General features: G+C 44.7%; 1 protein-coding gene across 7 annotated transcripts in view; it reads right to left on the bottom strand.

Moving 5' to 3' along the window:
- LOC311042848 (transducin-like enhancer protein 1) overlaps positions 1-20,305 on the bottom strand; it is a 38,527-nt gene extending 18,222 nt beyond the window's left edge. The window contains exons 1-9 of one of the 7 annotated variants that reach the window (XM_084053894.1): positions 19,402-20,305; positions 18,398-18,507; positions 14,610-14,673; positions 14,053-14,097; positions 9,934-9,996; positions 9,558-9,659; positions 3,657-3,873; positions 3,164-3,180; positions 237-350 (exon numbers count right to left, since the gene is read on the bottom strand). In XM_084053894.1, the coding sequence (XP_083910020.1) occupies positions 237-350; positions 3,164-3,180; positions 3,657-3,873; positions 9,558-9,659; positions 9,934-9,996; positions 14,053-14,097; positions 14,610-14,673; positions 18,398-18,507; positions 19,402-19,425 (756 nt within the window). In that variant the 5' untranslated portion in view covers positions 19,426-20,305. The remainder of the gene's footprint in view (positions 1-236; positions 351-3,163; positions 3,181-3,656; positions 3,874-9,557; positions 9,660-9,933; positions 9,997-14,052; positions 14,098-14,609; positions 14,674-18,397; positions 18,508-19,401) is intronic. The other 6 variants (XM_084053895.1, XM_084053898.1, XM_084053899.1 and 3 more) reach the window with 6 other exon arrangements.
- Positions 20,306-20,759: the final 454 nt, after the last annotated feature.

The raw sequence follows: 20,759 nt of genomic DNA, 5'->3' as shown, positions 1-20,759 counted from the left end.
GTGCATGTCAAAAAAAATGCAAAAATGGCAGATCTACATGCTCATAATGCCTTGTGGTGCAACTGCAACCTTGTAGATCGGCTATTTTCGCTGCACGGGTTGCCACACATACGACAAATATATATAGATCTGCTATTTTTGCAGTGCTACCATCGTAGGGTAAAGTACAAAACAGGGCTTAAGTGGTTATATATACATATGCTCACACAAATGAAGAGGTTGGGACTTTATCTTACATAGTGGCTGGAGTCCTTGTCCTCCACCTTGCGTTTTTTAGAGTCGTTGGAGAACTCTGGACCGTTGCGTCTCTTGTCTTGGTTCCTCAGACTCTCAGGCAGTAATGAATTACTCTGGAGAGAAGGAGGAAGAAACAAACAAGGTAAATACAACAGGAAAATAGTCAAATTAAAGTTCAGAGGACAACCAGAAGTGGAAGGAAATACAAGGAGATGGTGAAGGTTGGAAGGAAAAAGCACAGATGAGGAAAGTCTGGAAAAGACAATAGGATGATGGGGAGAAAGAGAAGGGGAAAAACTCTGGATGAGCAGTGTGAATTGATTGTCAGCGTCCTAAATTCTCTACATCCTGATTCAACTTAAGGGTGATGTATACTTAGTCATGCCCAGAAAATAGTCTTTCTACAACTTCCCAACACATGGCAGTGTGAGCTTGTAGATCGGCTATCTTTGGTGAGTTACACCGGTGTGCAATACGTACGTACGTATGAAACGGGCATTATAACAGCCACTCTGCAGGTTAGAGAAACACACCATCACGACCACTAGCTTAATGGTACCCAGTATGAATGTAGGTCACCCAAACACTTTAAAACCAACCTCTCTCTCACGCTCTCTCTCTCTCTCTCTCTCTCACACACACACACACACACACAGTTGATGATTACACTGAGTGGATCTCACAATCTATCAGTGCTCCCTCTCCTGGCTTTGACAAACCGCAATGGCTGTAGTGTGTTGCATGTGTGTGCGCGTACATGCCTATGTGTTTGCCGTGCAATTGACTATGAAAGCCTGTGTTTGTGTGCGCGCGCGTGTGTTACTTCTATAACACACCCCTCCCTCCATGTCTCTAGACTAGTGTTACAGACATACGCGCACGCACACACACACACACACAGCAGTTCACCCCCCTCTGGCTCCCTGACCAACGGATTCTATTGTTAATGGATTAGAGCTTCATGTTGAGTCCATTATAGCTTCGGCCTGTCAATGAAATGTGCATCCAACACACACACACACACACACACACACACACACACACACACACACACACACACACACACACACACACACACACACACACACACACACACACACACACACACACACACACACAGGATTTGAGGGGGGAAAGGGTAAATGAAGGAGGAATAGCTGAGGGTAGAAAAGGACGGGGTGGGGGGGTGGGTGAGGGAAAAGGGGGAGGAGGAGAAGGGGATGAGATTAGAGGACGGCGGATGAAGGAAGGGTGTGAGTGTGCGGAGGAGAAGAAAGAAAGGATGACAAGGGCGGAGGGGAGGGACGATGGGGGGGGGGGTCTGCATTCTGCTAAAGGGCCCTTTCCTTCATGAGCCCGCCCTCCCTCCCTCCCTCCATCTCCTCCCTTATTGAAAGGTTTTAGTGAGCTGAGCAGAGGAGCAGTGACCCGCAAAACATAAGCAATTTCCCCCCTCCGTCCCTCCTCTATTCCCTTTTAGCACGGTCGCACGCGCACACACACACACACACACACACACACACGCACACAAGCTCAGTGTCATATGACTGCCTCTGCCTCCCTGAATCCCCCCCCACCTCGGTGGCAGTGATATTAAACACAATGAGAGTCTTTAAGCGCAGGATCAGGGACGATGGGGGAAGAAAAGGGGGGGTGAGGGTTGGGGGGGTAATCTGCTCACTGAGGTGTTAAATAGGCACAACAATGCAGGCTGGGCTAGAGGAGGCTGTGTGGATTTGTGTGTGTGTGCGTGTGTGTGTGTGTGTGTGTGTGTGTGTGTGTGTGTGTGTGTGTGTGTGTGTGTGTGTGTGTGTGTGTGTGTGTGTGTGTGTGTGTGTGTGTGTGTGTGTGTGTGTGTGTGTGTGCGTCAGTGTGAGAAGAGAGTGCATGTGCGTGTGTGCGTGAAAAAGGCTTGTTTGGAGGAGAAAGGGAGCCAACAGCTCAGAGCAGATCAACACAGTAAAATCCTCAGTGCTCATTTAACTCCCGAGTGTGTACAAATAGACCCTTGGGTACATTTTTACACTCTCAGAGTTAAGTTAACACTGAGGATTTCTACTGTGTAGGGCAGAACAAAACAACAGACAGGCTAAACCTCTTCCCCTAGAGGCCCTCTCACACACACACACACACACACACACACACACACACACACATCATCAGAAACACATATGAATAAAGGCCCATTTGTTGTGGGATGAAAAAAAAAGAAACTGTTTTATGATTGGATATAATAACACACCATGTCTGACAAACCATTACATTCTGCCAGCTATCGGATCTCTTGGTGTCTTTAAGACTGAGTTATACTTAGTTGCGCGGGGGTGCACCAGATCTACAAGCTCACTACAATGCCTCACAGAGATTGGCAATTATTGGTGCGCGACACCCACACGCAGTAGAGTATAACTCAGGCTTTAGGTATTTGAGCAGCGGCTAGGACAACAGGTCAATGCTACGATTATGTCTGCTACAACTACTATTACGTTTACAGTATTTAATGGGATGTTGGTCTACCACGTTACGTGTTTGTTCTATGCAACACCTGGCTTTGTGTCTAGACATCGTTTTGTTTTACCTTAAGGGTGTATAGGAGTATGGAACTGGTATGTAAGGTAGATAACGATGTGATCACACAAACATGGGCAAAAAATAATTTTACTACTCTGCCACCAAAATGTGGAATGCCCTGATCCATTAAACGATGTGAATCTCTGGCTTCCTTCAAAACTGTCCCGAAAAAGCTTCCGTCAGAAAATTGTGGAGTTAGATTTGAAAACCCCTTGAAATGAGTGGACATACACTGCCGCCCCGTTTTCCCCTTTTCTTTTGTCCTTTGAAAATACATATACAAAGACACAAAAGGGATGCATGAAGTCTTTCACCTGGGTTCACATTATTTTAGAAATAGGAAGTAGGAACTTACTGTGCCAGGCTCTCGGTCTATCATCATTGGAGACAGATGCGTTGTTCAGAGTGGAAGGTTGTCCATGGAACAGAAGCGGAGAACAATCCACCAGATGTTGAGAAAGAGAGGAAAGAGAAAGAGTCACAATTATACATGATATAAATCACGGTATACAAAAGTAAATGTCAATAATATGAGAAGTACATATGGTATGCGTTTCAGAATGTAATCCTGAAATATCACAGACATAAAAGAAAATAACAAATATTAATCCGAGGCTGAAGACTGTGGGAATGGTAGTTTGAATGAGTCGTATACAATTATTTAGAGTGTGCCGTTTTGAATAGCCTCTCATGCTCTCGTGTGAATAGCAGATGTACATTTCAATATGATCAAAAGTATGCTCTTGCTTTGCATTTCCACAGGAAGCCCTCACAGGCGACCAACACCAATCCCCAGGTGCAGGTGGCATTGGCTGGGCATGGCTGCATTCCTGGGTGGGTTTGCTCACCTCTCAGGTGCTCGGGGTGGGGCTCGTGCCCAGACGGGTGGGGCTTCTTGTCCCCTCCCATGTCCTTTCCCAGCAGGTGCGGGGGCATGGCCCCGAGTGCTCCGGATAGAGCTAGGAGCCCGGCTGAGCCGCCGAGCTGAGAGGGGTGGAGGCCGGCTGGGTGTGGGGTGAGAGGTACGGGGGCACCGCCACCATGGGCATGGGAGAGATGTTGCTGCTGAAGGAAGGAGGGGGAGAAAGTATGTGGGGGATAAACCAGAGTTTAGGGTATTAGTGTCAGTGAAAGACAGAGGTTGTATATGATGGCCTATATCATGTCAAACGTTTTAATTGAAATATGTATATACTGTATATATAGATATAGATATGTATATATCCTTTATTTGCTGAATAGCAGGCTGTCTCTGTCCTAACAAATACTATAATGTATGTTAAATGAAAGCGAGATTGGGTTAGTCCTTCTGCCTAATCAATGAAGAGATATCAAGTCCTACAGCAGATGGATCAGGTCCCTCTGTCTCTTGGTCTCTTGAGTTTTCTCTTCCTCAACAAGCTGTTGTACTCAAGACAGTGAACAAAATCCTGCTACAGCGTGCGCGCGCACACACACACACACACACACACACACACACACACACACACACACACACACACACACACACACCCCTCCCTCCCTCTGGGGTCAAACACTGAACAATACTGACAGCTGGGATCAGAGCCCATGGGGGGGGCAGATGCTGCATGCAGCGCTGGTTCTTTGGAGGGAGAGGAGGGAAATGGACAAGAGAGGGGAAGAGAGAATGGAGGATAGAAAACAGAATAAAAGTAAGAAATGGAGGAAGGAACCGAGCGAAAGAAGGGAGGAAAAAGTAGAACAGAAGGGAAAAGGGAGAGAAAAGGAAATGGAGAAGAGACAACAGAAAAGAGGAGGAAAGAGTGGGAATGAGGGGGATAGAGGAAGGAACAGAGAGAGCACATAAAAGAAAGGAACAGAAAAAGAAGAGAGGTGGGGGGTGTATTGGGGGCGTTTGGCCGTCAGCCCTGCTCTCTCTTTCACACCAAATCAGGCGCTCGTCTGAGCGTGAAATGCCTTTGTGTTTCAAAACATCATTATTGCCTCTTCAGACAGGAGCCGCGGGAAGCATGGGGGGGTGGGGGGGGGGGGGGGTGGCTGGGGGCGGTTAAGTTAATTGTACCTACTATAACCTACTTTGATTACAATGTTGCAACGTTACACAGCTCTGTTTACACATTTGTTTTATTCTAGTAGGCCTATATCTTCAATTCATTGTTGTTGCTTTTAATTTCACATTTGCTTTAAGTAAACCTATGTTTCCCATGCTCCTGAGAGAGAGAGAGAGAGAGAGAGAGAGAGAGAGAGAGAGAGAGAGAGAGAGAGAGAGAGAGAGAGAGAGAGAGAGAGAGAGAGAGAGAGAGAGAGAGAGAGAGAGAGAGAGAGAGAGAGAGAGAGAGAGAGAGAGAGAGAGAGAGAGAGAGAGAGAGAGAGAGAGAGAGAGAGAGAGAGAGAGAGAGAGAGAGAGAGAGAGAGAGAGAGAGAGAGAGAGAGAGAGAGAGAGAGAGAGAGAGAGAAAAAAAGAGGGAAGGAGAGAGGAGGGGTTAGGAGATAGAGATGAAGGAGGTGGTGGTAGGAGCGAGTGGGGGTGGGGGTCAGATGGGGGGGGCACTGGAGGTCAAACAGACTTTTTATCTCACCTAATTGACTAAACCACCCCCCCCCGTCTTCTCTTCTCCTCCCTCCATCCTTCAACGACCCCCCCCCCCCCATGAACAACAGAAAGGGCGACGCCATTGCTTTTCAACCCCCACAACAGCCATGCGCCTGTTCGTACATGTGCACTCACGTGCGTGTGCGCGCACACCTGTTTCATACAGTCAATGGTGCGCACAAATACACACGCCTAAGCTCACGGTTTCCCCCGGTTGACTTGCCTGACAAACAGTCAAACATAAACACATCACACTTGAACACACATGGACGAGCGCGCGCCCACGCACGCACGCACGCACACACACACACACACACAGTCGATAAACAAGGCATGCACACATAACCAGCAAACACCCTGCCTGTTGTTTCTATGGGATAATAGAAATCCACACTGCTACAAAAACACACATACACACATAAACAGACACGCACACACAAACACAGAGGACCCCTGGTGGGATTAAATGGACGGGAAGTATTGGTTGAGGCGAGGGGAGCCATGGCTTGTCAGGGGGTGTTAGTGTGAGCGTGTGTGTGTGTGTGTGTGACTCTGTGTGTGTGTCTGTGAGACTCTGTGTGTGTGTGTGTGTGTGTGTGTGTGTGTGTGTGTGTGTGTGTGTGTGTGTGTGTGTGTGTGTGTGTGTGTGTGTGTGTGTGTGTAACAGAGGCAGGGGCAACATGCTTCATTACACTCATTTAACTCACACAAACAGGGTGAATGACAGGCTGGCGTGGGAGATGGGAGAGAGGAGAGGAGGGCAGCATGGGTGCAACCCCCCTTTTACAAACACTGGAATCCAGCAATTAAGACTCAAATGGCAACTGCCAAATCAACCCCCACCAGCCCATCACACACTCACACACTAAAACCTGTCAGTCCACGCCAACCAACCAACCAACCAAGCCCAGCTCACCTCTCACTACCCTAACCCGCACTCCCAGAACCCATGCCATTTGCCAAGCTAAACCATTTTGACAATTTAGCCCCCGTTCCCTTGAACTTTAACTCCATAACCCCTCCTTCCCCACCAGTCAAGTCCCTCTACCTCCTTTCTCTCTGACTTAAGACCCCCTCTGCTGCTCTGCATAGTTAAACTTCACACTGAAGCTGCAAGCAAAATAGTTTCCCCTCTTTTCATCCTTGCCATACCAAACCTCTCTTAAATCCTCTTAACGTTGCAGTAGTAAATATTGAAGTAAAACATTGCACAACACCCCGTCAGCTCTCAGTAATTCAAAGGGTGTGAGATCAAATCTGGCCTCTGTGTAACATCTTTGCCTCTGTATTTGCATTTGGGCCCTCCAAAATCTCACCACTCACACAATACCATGACCAATCAGGGGAGCTCCATGTGGTGGGACATGCTGTAGTGAAATTAGGTTGCTGTGCAATTATTTTGATTACAATGGTTGAAAAGCCAGGATCCTCGAATGTCCTACTCTGCTACTGCCAACAACAGCGCATTCGGGAAAACTAGGGGGCGTACAGGTGCCACTTGGCTCCACCACTACAGGGGATTGTGTGCTTGTAGTTGCATTAGCGACTCCTACTGGTTGGTCGGGCACCTGTCCAGCAGGGATCAGAGCTGGGAGAGATATTATTATGGAATGACATCCACACAGTAGAAAACATAGTTTGAAAATCTAGCTCATGCTATTTCCTCCAAAGTTGGCTTTAACTCCTTCTAAAACTGTGTGTAGTTATAGCAATACCATAGCCAGGTTAGATAAATGTGAATAATGAGCGGTTTTAATACATCCCAGGTTATAAACAATGGTGACATAATGGCCCAAAATGAGGACACTACGGCTAACATGAAGGGTTGGAGGCCGTAAGGAGAATTTTTTTGACGAAGTGAAAGAGGTTCAAAGTAAAAAGTAAAACAATAGAATCGAATATTACATAATAGAATGTTATTTTGCTGTGAAAGTTGTAGTGGTTGTTCCAATTCATTAACGCTTATGTCTCCATCTGCAATGCATTTAGTGTTAACTTATAAACAATAAAAGCACAGTGGTTTTGGTCTTTACCCTTACATCTCTCATTTAGTCCAGACTCTTCTTTACTGCCCTCAAAATTTCCTGTCCTTTTCTACACGCCCCCTTTCATTCTCCCAAACATAACATACCCCACAACATAAGCTACCACAGAGCCACTGGGGAGGCTCTCTGAGTCTTCCAACCACCAGCTCACCACATTAACTGCATTCACATCATAATAATCAACCAACTATCTGCCTTGAATAACCCATGTTATCAGTTATACTTGTAGGTGGAAGACAGTAATGCAAAGAACTGTGAAGAGAAAATAGGGAGACCCTGACAAAGTCTAATAGGAGATGTAGAGGATGTTGCACTCTGGGTAGGTGAACGTCACACCCACACCGGTATTCAACTCCTGGTCATTAATGATCAAATGTTTCCCCTTCTATCACCCTTCAATCAATCAACCAATTTATTTAAAGCATAGAATCACCATGATTCATGGCAGATCTCTTGCATGTCCAGGACTGTGGGGAGAAATGGCTCTGCATTGTTTAAAGGCCCCTTAATATGTGATTCAAATTTGGGCCAGACCGGATGCTGGATGATTTGTGGCATTCGTTGCAAAGCAATTGTGTACCGATTGGTGTGAGTTTTGGGCGAAAGCTGAGCTGTAGGAATCGTCACAGGTATGTTTTGAAGAAAATGCTAAATCGCTGGAAATCTTGTACAGTATATATCCTATATGAGGAGTGGTGTCATGATCCAAGGAATCCAGGAAAACATATTTGCTCGTACGAGCTACGGCTCAAGAGTTATCAGCCAAAATGGGAAGCGGCCTCCTGTAGCACCACCATGAGACCAATTCGAAAGATTTGGGGTGAGGTCTCCTTTGACCTACTGTGGGTGTGCATTCAAAATGTCATGCCGATTCGTCCAGCACTGTGCTTCGATAGTATGATAAAGTGTGTAATCTGGGTCGTCGGTCTCCTCAACCAGTGGAGCAAAGCCGCTGAAGAGCTGAGGATAATCATCTTCTTTTTTAGGTTCGTATAGAGGAAGGGAAACTTTCCTCCTGCCTTTCACCATCCTTATCCTAGAGAACAGGTTGCCACCCGATAGTTGTGTGGTGGCAGAGACCAACAGGGATTGATAGCCCGGCGGTTGTAGACTCAATGATTTCAGCTCAGTTTATGTGTCTGTGATTGCTGATGTCCTAGCCAGTCTTCAGTAAGACTTCAGTCGAATGGATGGAGAGACAGGATTAAAGTATGTAAAAAGAACTGGCCCAGGTTTTACTTATAGTAACATGAGCGGTCCATTTAGGTCACAGAGTCACAGTGGCAGGGAAAATGCGTGTACTGTAGTATGTGGACAGACTTGGGGTGATCCAGAGGCAGAAAGTTTGGAAGCGGTATTGAATTGAAGATTGTGTTTTATTTGTTAGCAGCCCTAGCAGTCTGTGGTTCACAGCAGTAAAACAGCAGGACTGGAAACCAGGAGAGTAGTTTCTGAAACAATATGTACTGGCAATGGGTCCGATGTTCGGCTGTGGTGATCTACCTCGACGGCGGTTCAGCTTGATTCCCAGCTAACCAACAACAGGAAATAACTTCATAATCCATTCATTTAACTATTTAAACCCAATATACTTAGTTGACCGGCCACCGGCTACTAGGCCAACTCTTTTTTTCCCTCAACACTGTATATATATATATATATATATATATTCACCAAAGGTTCACCCAAGAATAGGTTTGCTAGGGTTCATTTGGTTAAAGTTAAGGTTGGGCAGAATATAGGTGGTTAGTTAAAAGAGCATACAAGACTGCAAGACTGGCTAATGATACTGGCAGATTAAAATAATAAAAGCACTTAAAGGCATAACGTTAAGCATGACAGGAGGTGCTGCTGGCAGCGTTGTAGTAGCGTGTTGTGTCTCAACCCTGTTTCTATCCCTGACTCGGAGTCCAAACTCTTCAAAAACACAGACCAAAATGCTCTCCTCCTTACATACTGTAAGACTTGAAGAATATCCTCGTCTTCAAGAGAAGACTATTTGGACTTGGAAATTGGACATGGATATGAAGTATCGGACAAGAAGCATAAGAAAACAGTGCACACATATACAGTATATATACATACATTACAGAGAGAGGATAAAGAATAAAAAGAAGTAGAATACACACTGTTGGTAGGCCTGGTAGTCCACGTACCCCGATGACAGCATTGAGCTCAGCCATGGTCACCTGTTTGGCCCGTTCAACAGCCTGGACTACCTGCTGTTGGTGCTGCAACACACACACACACACACACACACACACACACACACACACAGCTGCTATTATCAAAACGCACAGAGTAAGTTACACGCTGTTAATACATTGGTTCGATTATATACTTTGTGTTTTAAACTTGGTATTTTTAAATAAGTAGCAGCAATGTGAAGGGCACCTTTAAAATAAATGTTTCATTCATCAACGTTAGAGCTGGCTCTCTTTCCTTCTTGTCTGCAGCCCAAAACCACTTATACACACACACACACAACTGTACAAACACACTTACCTCCTGAGAGAGGAAGGGGATGACTTGTGCACAGATGGTGTTTAATCTCTTGGCAATTTCGGTCTGGGGAGGGAGAGAGGGGGGTGTAATTTTTAATACCATAATTATAGACATTTAGATAGGACAGCTGTTTAGTATCATCAATCAGGTGTTACATGCATGCACACGCACATACACCTCAAACTGCCACCACCACAACGAGCTGACATTAACGCATACACATACTGTGACTGCAAAGACTACAACCAATGCACCCCCCCACCCTCTCTCTCTCACACACACAAACAGACAATATGACAAGAGATTCTCTAGCGTAGCTATCAGCATGAGATCAAGTTTCTCTCTCTCATTTATTCCTCTTTTTTCTCTCCCTCTGTCCTCTCGGCTCTCTGGGCCTGCACTCGGCTCTCTTCCCATCAGCGCTTTGCCATAATCTCATCAGTCCCTAATTTCATTTGCTCCCCCATCTAGTATCCATGCCAACACATCCGCCTGCCCCCCCCAAGCCCCGGAGGTGGCTACAATTGGCCGAAACCAGATACCCCCACGGTGGCATCAAATCAGATAAGGAGGCTCATATTACATATCTTCCAATCAAATTGATACGAGTAGGGTCAGGGCGAAGAGGGAATTGGAGGAGCCTTGAAATGTAGTAATGGCTCATCAGACACACACATAGAGACACACACACACACACACACACACACAGGCTAGTATGTACTAGGATAAAAAGTAGTCACATATTCTGCTTTAAGAGCCAGCTAAATGCCTTTCACAGGACCTCCCGACATGCACGTGCATGCACAGTTGCACACATATATATGCACACTAAGCTCTATCAGCTGAACTAAAAGCACACACAATATTACCCAGGCACAGTTCATCCAATTATATACTTGGATGAGCCAAGTAAAGGACTACTTTAGCCACATAAACCCAGACAGAACTAAATTAAGAAACTGGTGCACTTGAAGAGCCATAAATAAAAATGACTTTGACCAGAATACACCTTGAGTGACCTAAATAAATTACTTTGCCCGTCTAAATATAGAAACTATTTTACCCAGAATACATCAAGAGGACTTAAAGGCACCAGAATACACCTCTAAGTGGAACCAAAACAATATACGTTTCTAGTCTATCTGATCCAGAATCAAAGAGAATACCTAAAGAGAGAAGAGTTACAAGCTGTGATAGGAATGTCTGCAGGTGCAGCACACATTGCACTCATCATGGTCCATTATGCATCAATCATTCTTCAACCACCTTCTGCTTTGTTTTACTACAGTAGATGCATTTTTATGACAGACATCATTTGGTCTAAAGAGTGACCTCACAAAAAAGTGTCCGTGTCCAAGTGTCAACCTGTATGCCAGTAGACAGTTATATCATGCAAATCTAGCAGACCTATCTCATCTCACATTGTTAGGTGGAGCATAAACCAAGGACGGGGCAACTACGTTTCCTAATATTCCTTCATTTGAAATTAGTGCAGTGCCCATGCAGGGTGCGGTGGCTGTTCAGAACCCGTGCCTGCTCAGAGTGGGCCAGTTCTGGAGAAACAAAACACCCATGCAGCAAGTGTGAAGTCGCTCTGTTGAGCAGTTCGCAGGATATGCAAAAGAGAGACTAGCAGACAATACAGAGATTCCTGTAATTGATAGACAGATGATCTCTTGAGAAAACATGGGACCAAAATGATCCAGGTAAAACACAGTTTCCCCAAATCAGATGATCTTGCTGGTTGCTAAAAATGGCTACTGTGATTGAAATCTCCACGCAATAGTGCTCCCAGAACTTTACAAAAGTACACGCACTGGTCTACTAGACTAGTGCACTAGTCCCATATACACACACACACACACACACGAGAAGAGAGCTAAACAATGAGCTACTTTAGCGAAACTCTCTGCATAGACAACTCTCTCATGACAGACAAGTCTGTCATTTGAATGCCTATAAATAGACTATAGAATCTGACTGATCACGGTATCTGAGAATGGACTGAACTACAGGGGCCAACTCAACTAAAGCTCACACAGATCTATGCTAGCAAGGCTAACAAGGAATAAATAAACATGTTAAGGCTACAAATCCCTAAAGCTGTGATCCGAGAAGGAAATGTGACCACAACAAATTGTAACTTGAAAGCTCCAAGAGTAAACAAAACTAGGCTTAGCAAGAACTAACAAGGACATGATAATGATGTTAGCCAATGTTAAATCTATGCAAGCTAACAAGGCTTATCTAATGGCACTCACTGGGGTTAATTAAGGTAATAGGGTGCCCCAGAATAGTAGTGGGCTAAAATGGGTCAAAGCCAAAGACAGTTTGTGGATTATTTAAGCTACATTTATACAGGAATAGAAACAGGAGCAGATTTTGCACCCTTGTGCAGATCAGATCTTTTCCACAGGTGAACATCTGATTACACATGGGCCTCTCTCCCAAGTTGTACAATCAAAAGTTACGATTTTCTATGCCTCTGTACATCAAATTTAACGGTTGGTTGAGGACCCAGTCGGGTCACATTTCAGATGAGTCCTCATGGTATTGAGGTAGACACGTTTAAGAAGAGTCCAATAATAGTACTCATTTTGCCCTAACGCGCCATTAAACACACAGCAGAGGGAGAAATGCATATGCGTACACACAATATGCTGAGATAGGATAGGCCTCATATTACACATAATTGCAGGATTATGAATTTCTCCCTTGTAGACACATTCACACACACACTCAGTGTTTCTCTCTCCCCCTCCCTCCTTGCTTCTCAGCAGGAGGTGGGTAGTTAGTTTGTACTCCCCCCCCCCCCCCCCAGGAGCTTGTTGCTCTGACAACTGCAGCCCCAAGCTAATGACCTCCCCTGGAGCTTTGCTCTGTGCGTGTTGTGTGGGGGGTGTGTGTGTGTGTGTGTGTGTGTGTGTGTGTGTGTGTGTGTGTGTGTGTGTGTGTGTGTGTGTGTGTGTGTGTGTGTGTGTGTGTGTGTGCGACGTGCGTGCGTGCGTGTGTGTACAATGGGCAGAGATGCACCTCCCTCACAATGAAAGAACAGTAGTTTCACACAGATATAAAATGAAAGAGAAAAGGGGCAGGGGGAGTGAGAGAGGGAAGCGAGGAGTGCAGTCTCTCATTGTAAAATGAGAGCAAGGGAGGGAGAAAGGAAAGCAGATAACCGGAGAGAGAGTGAAAGTGTGGCGGGACTACAGTAGAGGGTGAGCAAAAACAAAGAGAAACAGAGAAAGATTGAATGAGAGAGAGAGAGATCTCCACTCCTCAGTGGAGCAGCAAGGCCAATCCACCTCCAATTTCCTCTGGTCTGACGGGTCGATATCTGTGGTAATTACTGGTAAACGCTCTGAGCCCTGCACCACTCCTGTGGGGAAACGTCTATGTGTTTGTGTGTATGTGTGTGTTGGGGGGGGGCTTACGTGAGCACTTGCCTACCTAGCTGTAAGTACATTTATATCTTGCTATGCAAGTACAGTATGTCTGCCTTTTTAGTGTATCTGCATTCACACACAGGTGTGAACATATTTGCTTAGTGTAGCCTTTGTTATGTTTAAATGTCCTTGGCTGCAAGTGCATGCGCAGAGAGGAAAGCTTTTCCCTGTCTCTGTGTGTGTGTGTGTGTGTGTGTGTGTGTGTGTGTGTGTGTGTGTGTGTGTGTGTCTCCCTGCCTGTAAAGAGGAGCTCTCCTGTCTTTCTTCCTCTGTGTTTCCTCGATAAAGGGCCTCGCCGTGATCGATTTCTCTGCCCTCCCCGGCCCTGCCCCTCTAATGTAATAAAGCAGGCCGCTCCCCCAGACAGCACCAATCAATCTACAGAGCCATTCATCCTGCCTCTGGGCTCAGCCGGCCGGCCCTAACCAGGGAAATGGAGACAGAGCTCCATCGATCACAGATAAACACACAAACATATGCACAAATGGCCAGATACACACACACACAGACACACACACACACACAACCCCCCACGCACCAAAAAGTTAACACCCACACAAGTACATCAAAACCTTGCCATAAGAGAGGCAGACAGAGGACGCATACAGACAGACAGGCAGGCAAGCAAGCAAGCAGACATAAATGGATAGACAAACAGATAATAGCATAACCATACCTGCTTATGCATTTCAATGTTGAGGCCATAAGACATCTCATAGTACTGGGGAGAGCAAAAAGTCAGATGGTTAGAGCTAGGACGTGTAGTATAATTTAAAGCCATGACAAACAAACAATTTCTATGCTCCAACAACAATTCACGGTGCACACAAGTTAAAACGTTTTTAACATGTTGTCTGCACCAATCACCATGCTGTGTTCCATAACCTAGATTTGTCAGGTGTTGAGTCTCTTGCTGCCATGATGCACAGACGGTATTTGAGGCAAAGTACAGTAGCTGCGAGAATTGTGCAACGATCTGTGGAGGATCATTTGCAGCTTTTTTAATTGCAATATTTTTTAACCCTGCTATAATGTTGTTTAATACAAAATAGCTTGAAGGTTTTTTATAAGATTAATGCAATTATAAAATAGTGTATTATGCGGCTGAAATTGTTGGTTTGGGTAAACAAGGACAACCAACCACGCACAGATGCATACGTTTATTATGTCTATAACAGACTTAATGGGTTGTTTCAGCAGACTGCCAAGGTGTGAGTGTGAGTCTAGTCTCACCATGACATAGTGCCTCTGCATCTCCGTCTTCTCACTGGCCAACTTCTCACATTCCAGCTTCAGACTGAAAAAAAAAACACAAAATCAAATTTACTTCCACAGAAACACTTGACATAGTTGATGCAAGGAAGCTTATTTAAGGAAGGGTCGCTGACGTCATTTTCTCTATCTAACAATTCCAGCCGGCAGAGTCGTCAGGTGGTAAACTCAGACCAGAAGTGAAATAACATTGGAGTCTATAAGAGCCAGCTGGACAGCTTATGAACAAACACCATTTCTGAACGATTGAGACCTTTATAAAATATTTCGCTCAGGAAAATAAAAGAAGACATATCACACATGCTCTGTTGCTTTTTGATGTGCACACTGTATAATTGTATAGAGTATGTAAAGAGCACAAAGTACGTTTCTGAATGTCCCAAGAATCGCGAGACTGTCCACCATTTCCTGTCTGGCAACCAAATCTTGCGATACCGAGACAGAAACGATGCCTGTCTCAATAAAATTATACAGTGTGCACATAGAATAGCAAGTGATTAGAAAACAACCTGTGATATGTCTTCTTTTATATTCCTGAACCGATTATATGACAAAGGTTGCAATCGTTCAGAAATAGTGTTTGTTCATGAGCTGGTCAAGCTGGCTCCATTCACTGCCATGTATTTCATCGAACTTCCGGTGCGAGGTTTGCCAACCATGAGTCATGGTGCATTCCCGGCGTCCCTTCCTTAAATAAGCTTCCTTTAGTTGATGTGCATTTCAGCTCATCGTTGATGTTTATCATAGTCTAGCCTATAGAAATAATACTTACGACACATACAACCCATATTAACAAAGAAAATGTCCCGTTGTCCATTTTGTAGGGATGCACGTCATTGAAATTTTGGCCGATATCATAATACTGAATAATTACATGGTCAAATCGATCGATACAGATATCGCAATACAAGTTTCCATACGGGTTTTCCTTACACCTGTTATAGATTAACTGTGGTTCTGGGTGCAGATACAGATGTCTAAAAAAGATTCTTATTACCCGATTCATTAGGCCTACTGATTCACATATATGAGCCTATCGGTCAGATTGGAGGTGCTGGACAACCGGATCTCCATATATGCCAACATATGGGCATACCGCCCGGATTGCCGGTTCTGGACAACCGCATATCCGAACGACTCGACACCGGGCACGGCACTCCCTCGGGTCCTCAGCGACGTGCACGTCGAGGTTGAGGTCGGTCGGACGGACGGTTCTCGAGATACGTTAGCTACACACAGACGGACAGAGATTTCACGCGTAGTAGGATGCCGGCCGATACCGATATTGATACACGCCTAATCGTGCATCCATACAAGTTTTGGCCATTTTCAGTGTTCTACAATTCACTTTTAACCGGGATGGCACAACCTTGTGGCGTTTCTCCACATCATCCATACTGTATGGTACAAGATGGCATGGCACTGCTTTTTCACCCTTTCCAACCTGACCCGCACCAGGCTACAGTGCCCCAACTTTTTTTGCTACCTCACCTCTCTGGGGTAGGTACTAACTGTGCTGAATGGGTGGAGCTATGGGTAAGGTCTGTTGACAGCCCAAACAGACGGAGCACTGCAACGGCTTTAGTAAATACGAATCTGAAAGGTAGACGTGTTTTGTAAATTCAGAATAAACCCAATGGGAATCATAATGTTATGTCGCCGTTGTGACGGATAACAAAAACACACCTGTGTTCTTCGTTTACACAAACGAACAAAGTCAACATCATTACTCTTCAGCATTGCCCACATACATTTATCTCTTTTCAGCAATCCTCTTTCTCCTCTCTCTCTTCCACTGACATTTTGCAACTCAATTAACAGGTCTATTGGAGATGGCCAAGCAAGCTGCATGCTACAAGTCAGAACAGATAAAATCTAAAGCACAGATAAAAAGTTAGTAAGAGAGTAGTTTTCACTGTATCCCAATGACATCATGACATGAGGTAACTTTACACAACAAATTCAGCAGCATCTCATACAGAGACAGAAGATTGCTCACCGTTATGGCTGCATGTGTTAGTCAGTGTTATAGCCCTATAACAAATACACAAAAGTCATGTTGAAATTCCTGATGGTTTCCTTAAGCTTTTCAGCCCAGTATTTAGTCAACTCTGTCTCACCCTAGAGAACCCACAGTGACACCCATTAGCACTATATATCACTCACAATCATGTAATAGAAACATAACCACCAATCCATATTATGAAATACTGATTTAGATTCATTATAGTCTAGAAACATTACAAATAAATTACAATGATAAGTGGTTGTCTTGTCACAGAAGAAACTATATTTGAGTTTATTCCACATAAGTCAGGCAATTGAAAAATGGTGCAACTCAAACATCATTGGTGGTACTAATCAATGACTATGTGCAAGGATTTGTTTAACTAAAAATGCAAAGCCTTCCATTGTAACAGGTTAGCCCATACAATCCAATTGAGCCCAAGAAAAACGACAACTTTTTGGCTGCGAAAGAGGGGTAAATTCAGCTGCATACTGTAGATGTTGAGCAAATAATGTTGTTTCTAACACTATGTTCCCTAAAGCAGATAATTATCACTGGCAATGCATGATACAAAACAAAGACAGTGTTCAACAAAAGGAAGCATTCCAATCTGTTATCCTCCTCAAAACATCCTCTTGTTGAAGCAACCTTGCCAACAAGCAAACACAAATAGAGGCATGCTCTTAACAGGGGTTAACATCAACAGAGTGGTTCACGACCAGAGTATTAAAAGTTAAACAGGTATTGCGCTTCCTGCATAGTTATGATAACCGACTGCTGTCCGCCTGGGATAACAGTGTTGGTTGTGCAGTGTTTGTTTAGTTTAACCCCGCTGAGCATGAGGTATCCACCTCATACCGCTTCCCAAAACCGGGCGATAAAATGAAAAACCTGTGTGTGTATGTGTGTGTGAGGCTGGGTGTGGAACAAAACAAAAACTCTGAGTTGTCGGTTTCTGTCATTAGGTGAGAGCTTTCACCTGTTGTCACCCACAAAGAAAACACACAAATGCATGGATTGGATTCTCTCATTCATCTGTGCATATTCTCTCACTCAGGCACGAACACACACGAAACTGGGTAAAATAAAGAATGATTTATGAAACCCTCAGGCAACACGCCACCCTCTGGCTCCAACCCATCACCACGACTTACGACCTACCGCAGTGTCAGCGTCAACACTGATGTCTCGTCTGATGTGTGTGAGTGCCTGTTGCCTTATTCAGTTTGGGGTTTTGGCACTTATGGGTGCCGTAAGCCATTGATTCTCAAAGTGGGGTCTGGGGACCCCCAGGGGTCCTTGAAGGAGTTCTAGGGGGTCCCCAGATAAATGATAGAAAGTTAGGAATCAAATGGACCCTTATAGCTATGTAACTCAGAGAGCGTACAAATGGACCCTAACGGGGCCATTTGGTTCCAATTGTACACTCTCTGAGTAACTCTAAGTTAAATTCACATTGATTTTACGATATAAATTGGGGTCCCAGAGATAGAAATGCCATTAAATGGGGGTCCGTAGCCTAATGCATGTCAAACTTGGGGTCCTTGAAAGTAAAATGGTTGAGAATCACCGCAAGAGCCGTAAAAATCTTCTCGTATGGGGGTCCCTGGCATATCTTTTCAAATGGGGGTCCGTGGGACGAAAAAGTTTGAGAACCACTGCCGTGAGCTATGCGGTCTGGGGGGCGTCAATGACATTCTTCCCCACAAGAACAGGAGAGTGTTGCATGTGTATCGCGTACTGTATCCACCTGTGGTACTGTGCCTGAAGAAACTGGAACTCCTCCTTGATCCGGTCCAGTGACTCTGGGATGGTGAATTTGAAGGGCTGGCCCTGAGCCTGGTGGGGCGCCTGACACACACACACACACACACACACACACACACATACACACACACACAAAGAAAGTGAGAATTACAAACATCACACTGCCTACAATGTCACTTCCAATGAGTCTACTCCTCTCCAGGGCTCTCATGTGTCAACAACTTAAAATTATGAGGCATCATTCAGCTATAACGTCGTCAGTCACCACTCCACTCCGCTGCCAAGTGTTACTTGGGCGTCGCAGTTATCAAGAGAGCATGTAATTATAGGGACAGGTCTGGCAGGTTGTTGTTAAAACTAAAAACAAGAAGCTATCCATCAAAGAACTCTTGGAGAGCGCCAAAGCGGTGAGACACAAACAACCCCGACAGATCAGGTTAAGTACTGTTCGGCCAGAGCAAAGAAGGGTGAAGGACAGTGATGGAAAAAAGCACTCACATGTTTTAGTTAAGTAAAAGTATCGATACTGCAAGGTAGAAATACTCTGTTACAAGTAAAAGTCCGGAATTCAAAATGTACTTGGGTAGAAGTACAGAAGTATTGGTATCAAAATGTACTTTAAGTACCAAAAGTAGAAAGTAGCTACTCATTATGCAAAATGACCCGTTTCACAAGTTTTCAAATGTATAAATTGTATAAGAATCTTTTGAAAATAGCAGACCTACAAGCTTACAATGTGTGACGTATTGTGAGCTTGTAGATCGGTTGTTTTCAAATACAAAGTAACTAGTATCTAAAGTTGTCAAATAATTGCAGTGGAGTAAAAGTACAACATTTGCCTCTGAGATGTAGTGGAGTAGAGGTAAAAGTACTGAAAACTGGAAATAGTCCAGTAAAGTACGTACAGTACTTGAGTAAATGTACTTGGTTACTTTACACCACTGGTGGTGAAGAAGATGACAAATGTCTGTCTCTTACCGGGTGTCGCCCCTGGGGAAACATCGTTATCTCCGAAGAGGAGGATGCGCCCGTTTCCTGCTAAAAAAAACACCCAAACTAAGGACCGTTGGGGGGGTTTGGGGGGGTGCTTTTATAAGTAGACCATGAAGACAAATCCATCCATCGCGATGTATGTGGTCCTTGTTATGATGATACCACTGTGTTTTTGCCTGGGTTACTTCCACACAGAACCCGAACGAACGAACCGATGTTATGTGAATCTGTGCTCCCCTCTCTCTCTCTCTCTCTCTCTCCCCCCGTGTATGTGTGTGTTATATTACACTTGCTGTTCTTGTCCTCTTCGCTCCGCCGAGCAATACGGCTGTAAATCAGCCAGAAACACACGGGAAACGGGTCATTAGCTGGAGGAGGAGGGGGTGCATAAAGCAGGTGAGGATGTAGATGTAGACCCGGAGCCACCTTCCTCCTGGGGTGGGTGCTCTATTTTCACACAAATGTTCACTCCTGTGGTTGTGTTTTGTTTTGTGTTTAAAAAAAAAGAAAGAAAAAAAAGAGGGAAGAATCCGATATATTCCGAACGGAGAGACGAGAAAGCCAAACAAACCAGGAAAAAGAATCAAGTTGGCAGACCAAACATAGACAGACACTAGAAACAAATCCACACAAGTTAATTGCAGTGAAGAGAGTTCCCACTTGACTCGCCGCGGTAGCTTCTTGGTGGTGGTTGAATATTCAACAACAAAAAAAAAAAAAAGAATATTTGCTCCCCCTCGGGCCAATAACACGCGCGAGTTTGGAGAAATGCTGCGGTGGTCCCCAAAAAAAATGTTTAATAGAACGCGGAAAATGTTGTTAGTGTTTTTTTACAACAACAACTCCTACTACAACCACGGCGGCAACAGTCTCGCGTCTAGCAGCTCCGCTTTACCTCAATGGCAACTTTCTCACGCGGTTTCACGACCCCCCCAACTAACCAAAAACGCAGAGCACGCCCACAAAACGACCGCTGACCAGCGTTGCCAGATTTTGCGAGAGAAATGAGCAACCGGGTCTATGAAAACGAGCCCAAAAGAAGCAACTTGGCCACATGAGCACTTATATACATTAGCTATTTGAAAATAGCAGGTCTACAAGCTCACAACGCGTTGCATTCTCAAAAGAAAAAAACAAAACAAATGTGGAATATTTTAACCACACAGATCTGGTACAGGGGTCCCATGGCACAACAACATTTGCAGTCTGCAGACAAATATATATCAATTTGGGGGTCCTTGACATGAAAACGTATGAGAACCACTGGTTTAAACATAAGGAAACAAGCCCAAATAAGCAACTACACTTTAGAAACAAGCCTAAAAAAACGCAACCCGCAACTA

The sequence above is a fragment of the Gymnoscopelus microlampas genome, assembly GCF_963454915.1.
Source record: "Gymnoscopelus microlampas genome assembly, chromosome: 4".
NCBI lineage: Eukaryota > Metazoa > Chordata > Actinopteri > Myctophiformes > Myctophidae > Gymnoscopelus > Gymnoscopelus microlampas.
The sequence above is the reverse complement of the archived record's forward strand: the minus strand, read 5'-3'. Positions and strand labels throughout refer to the sequence as shown.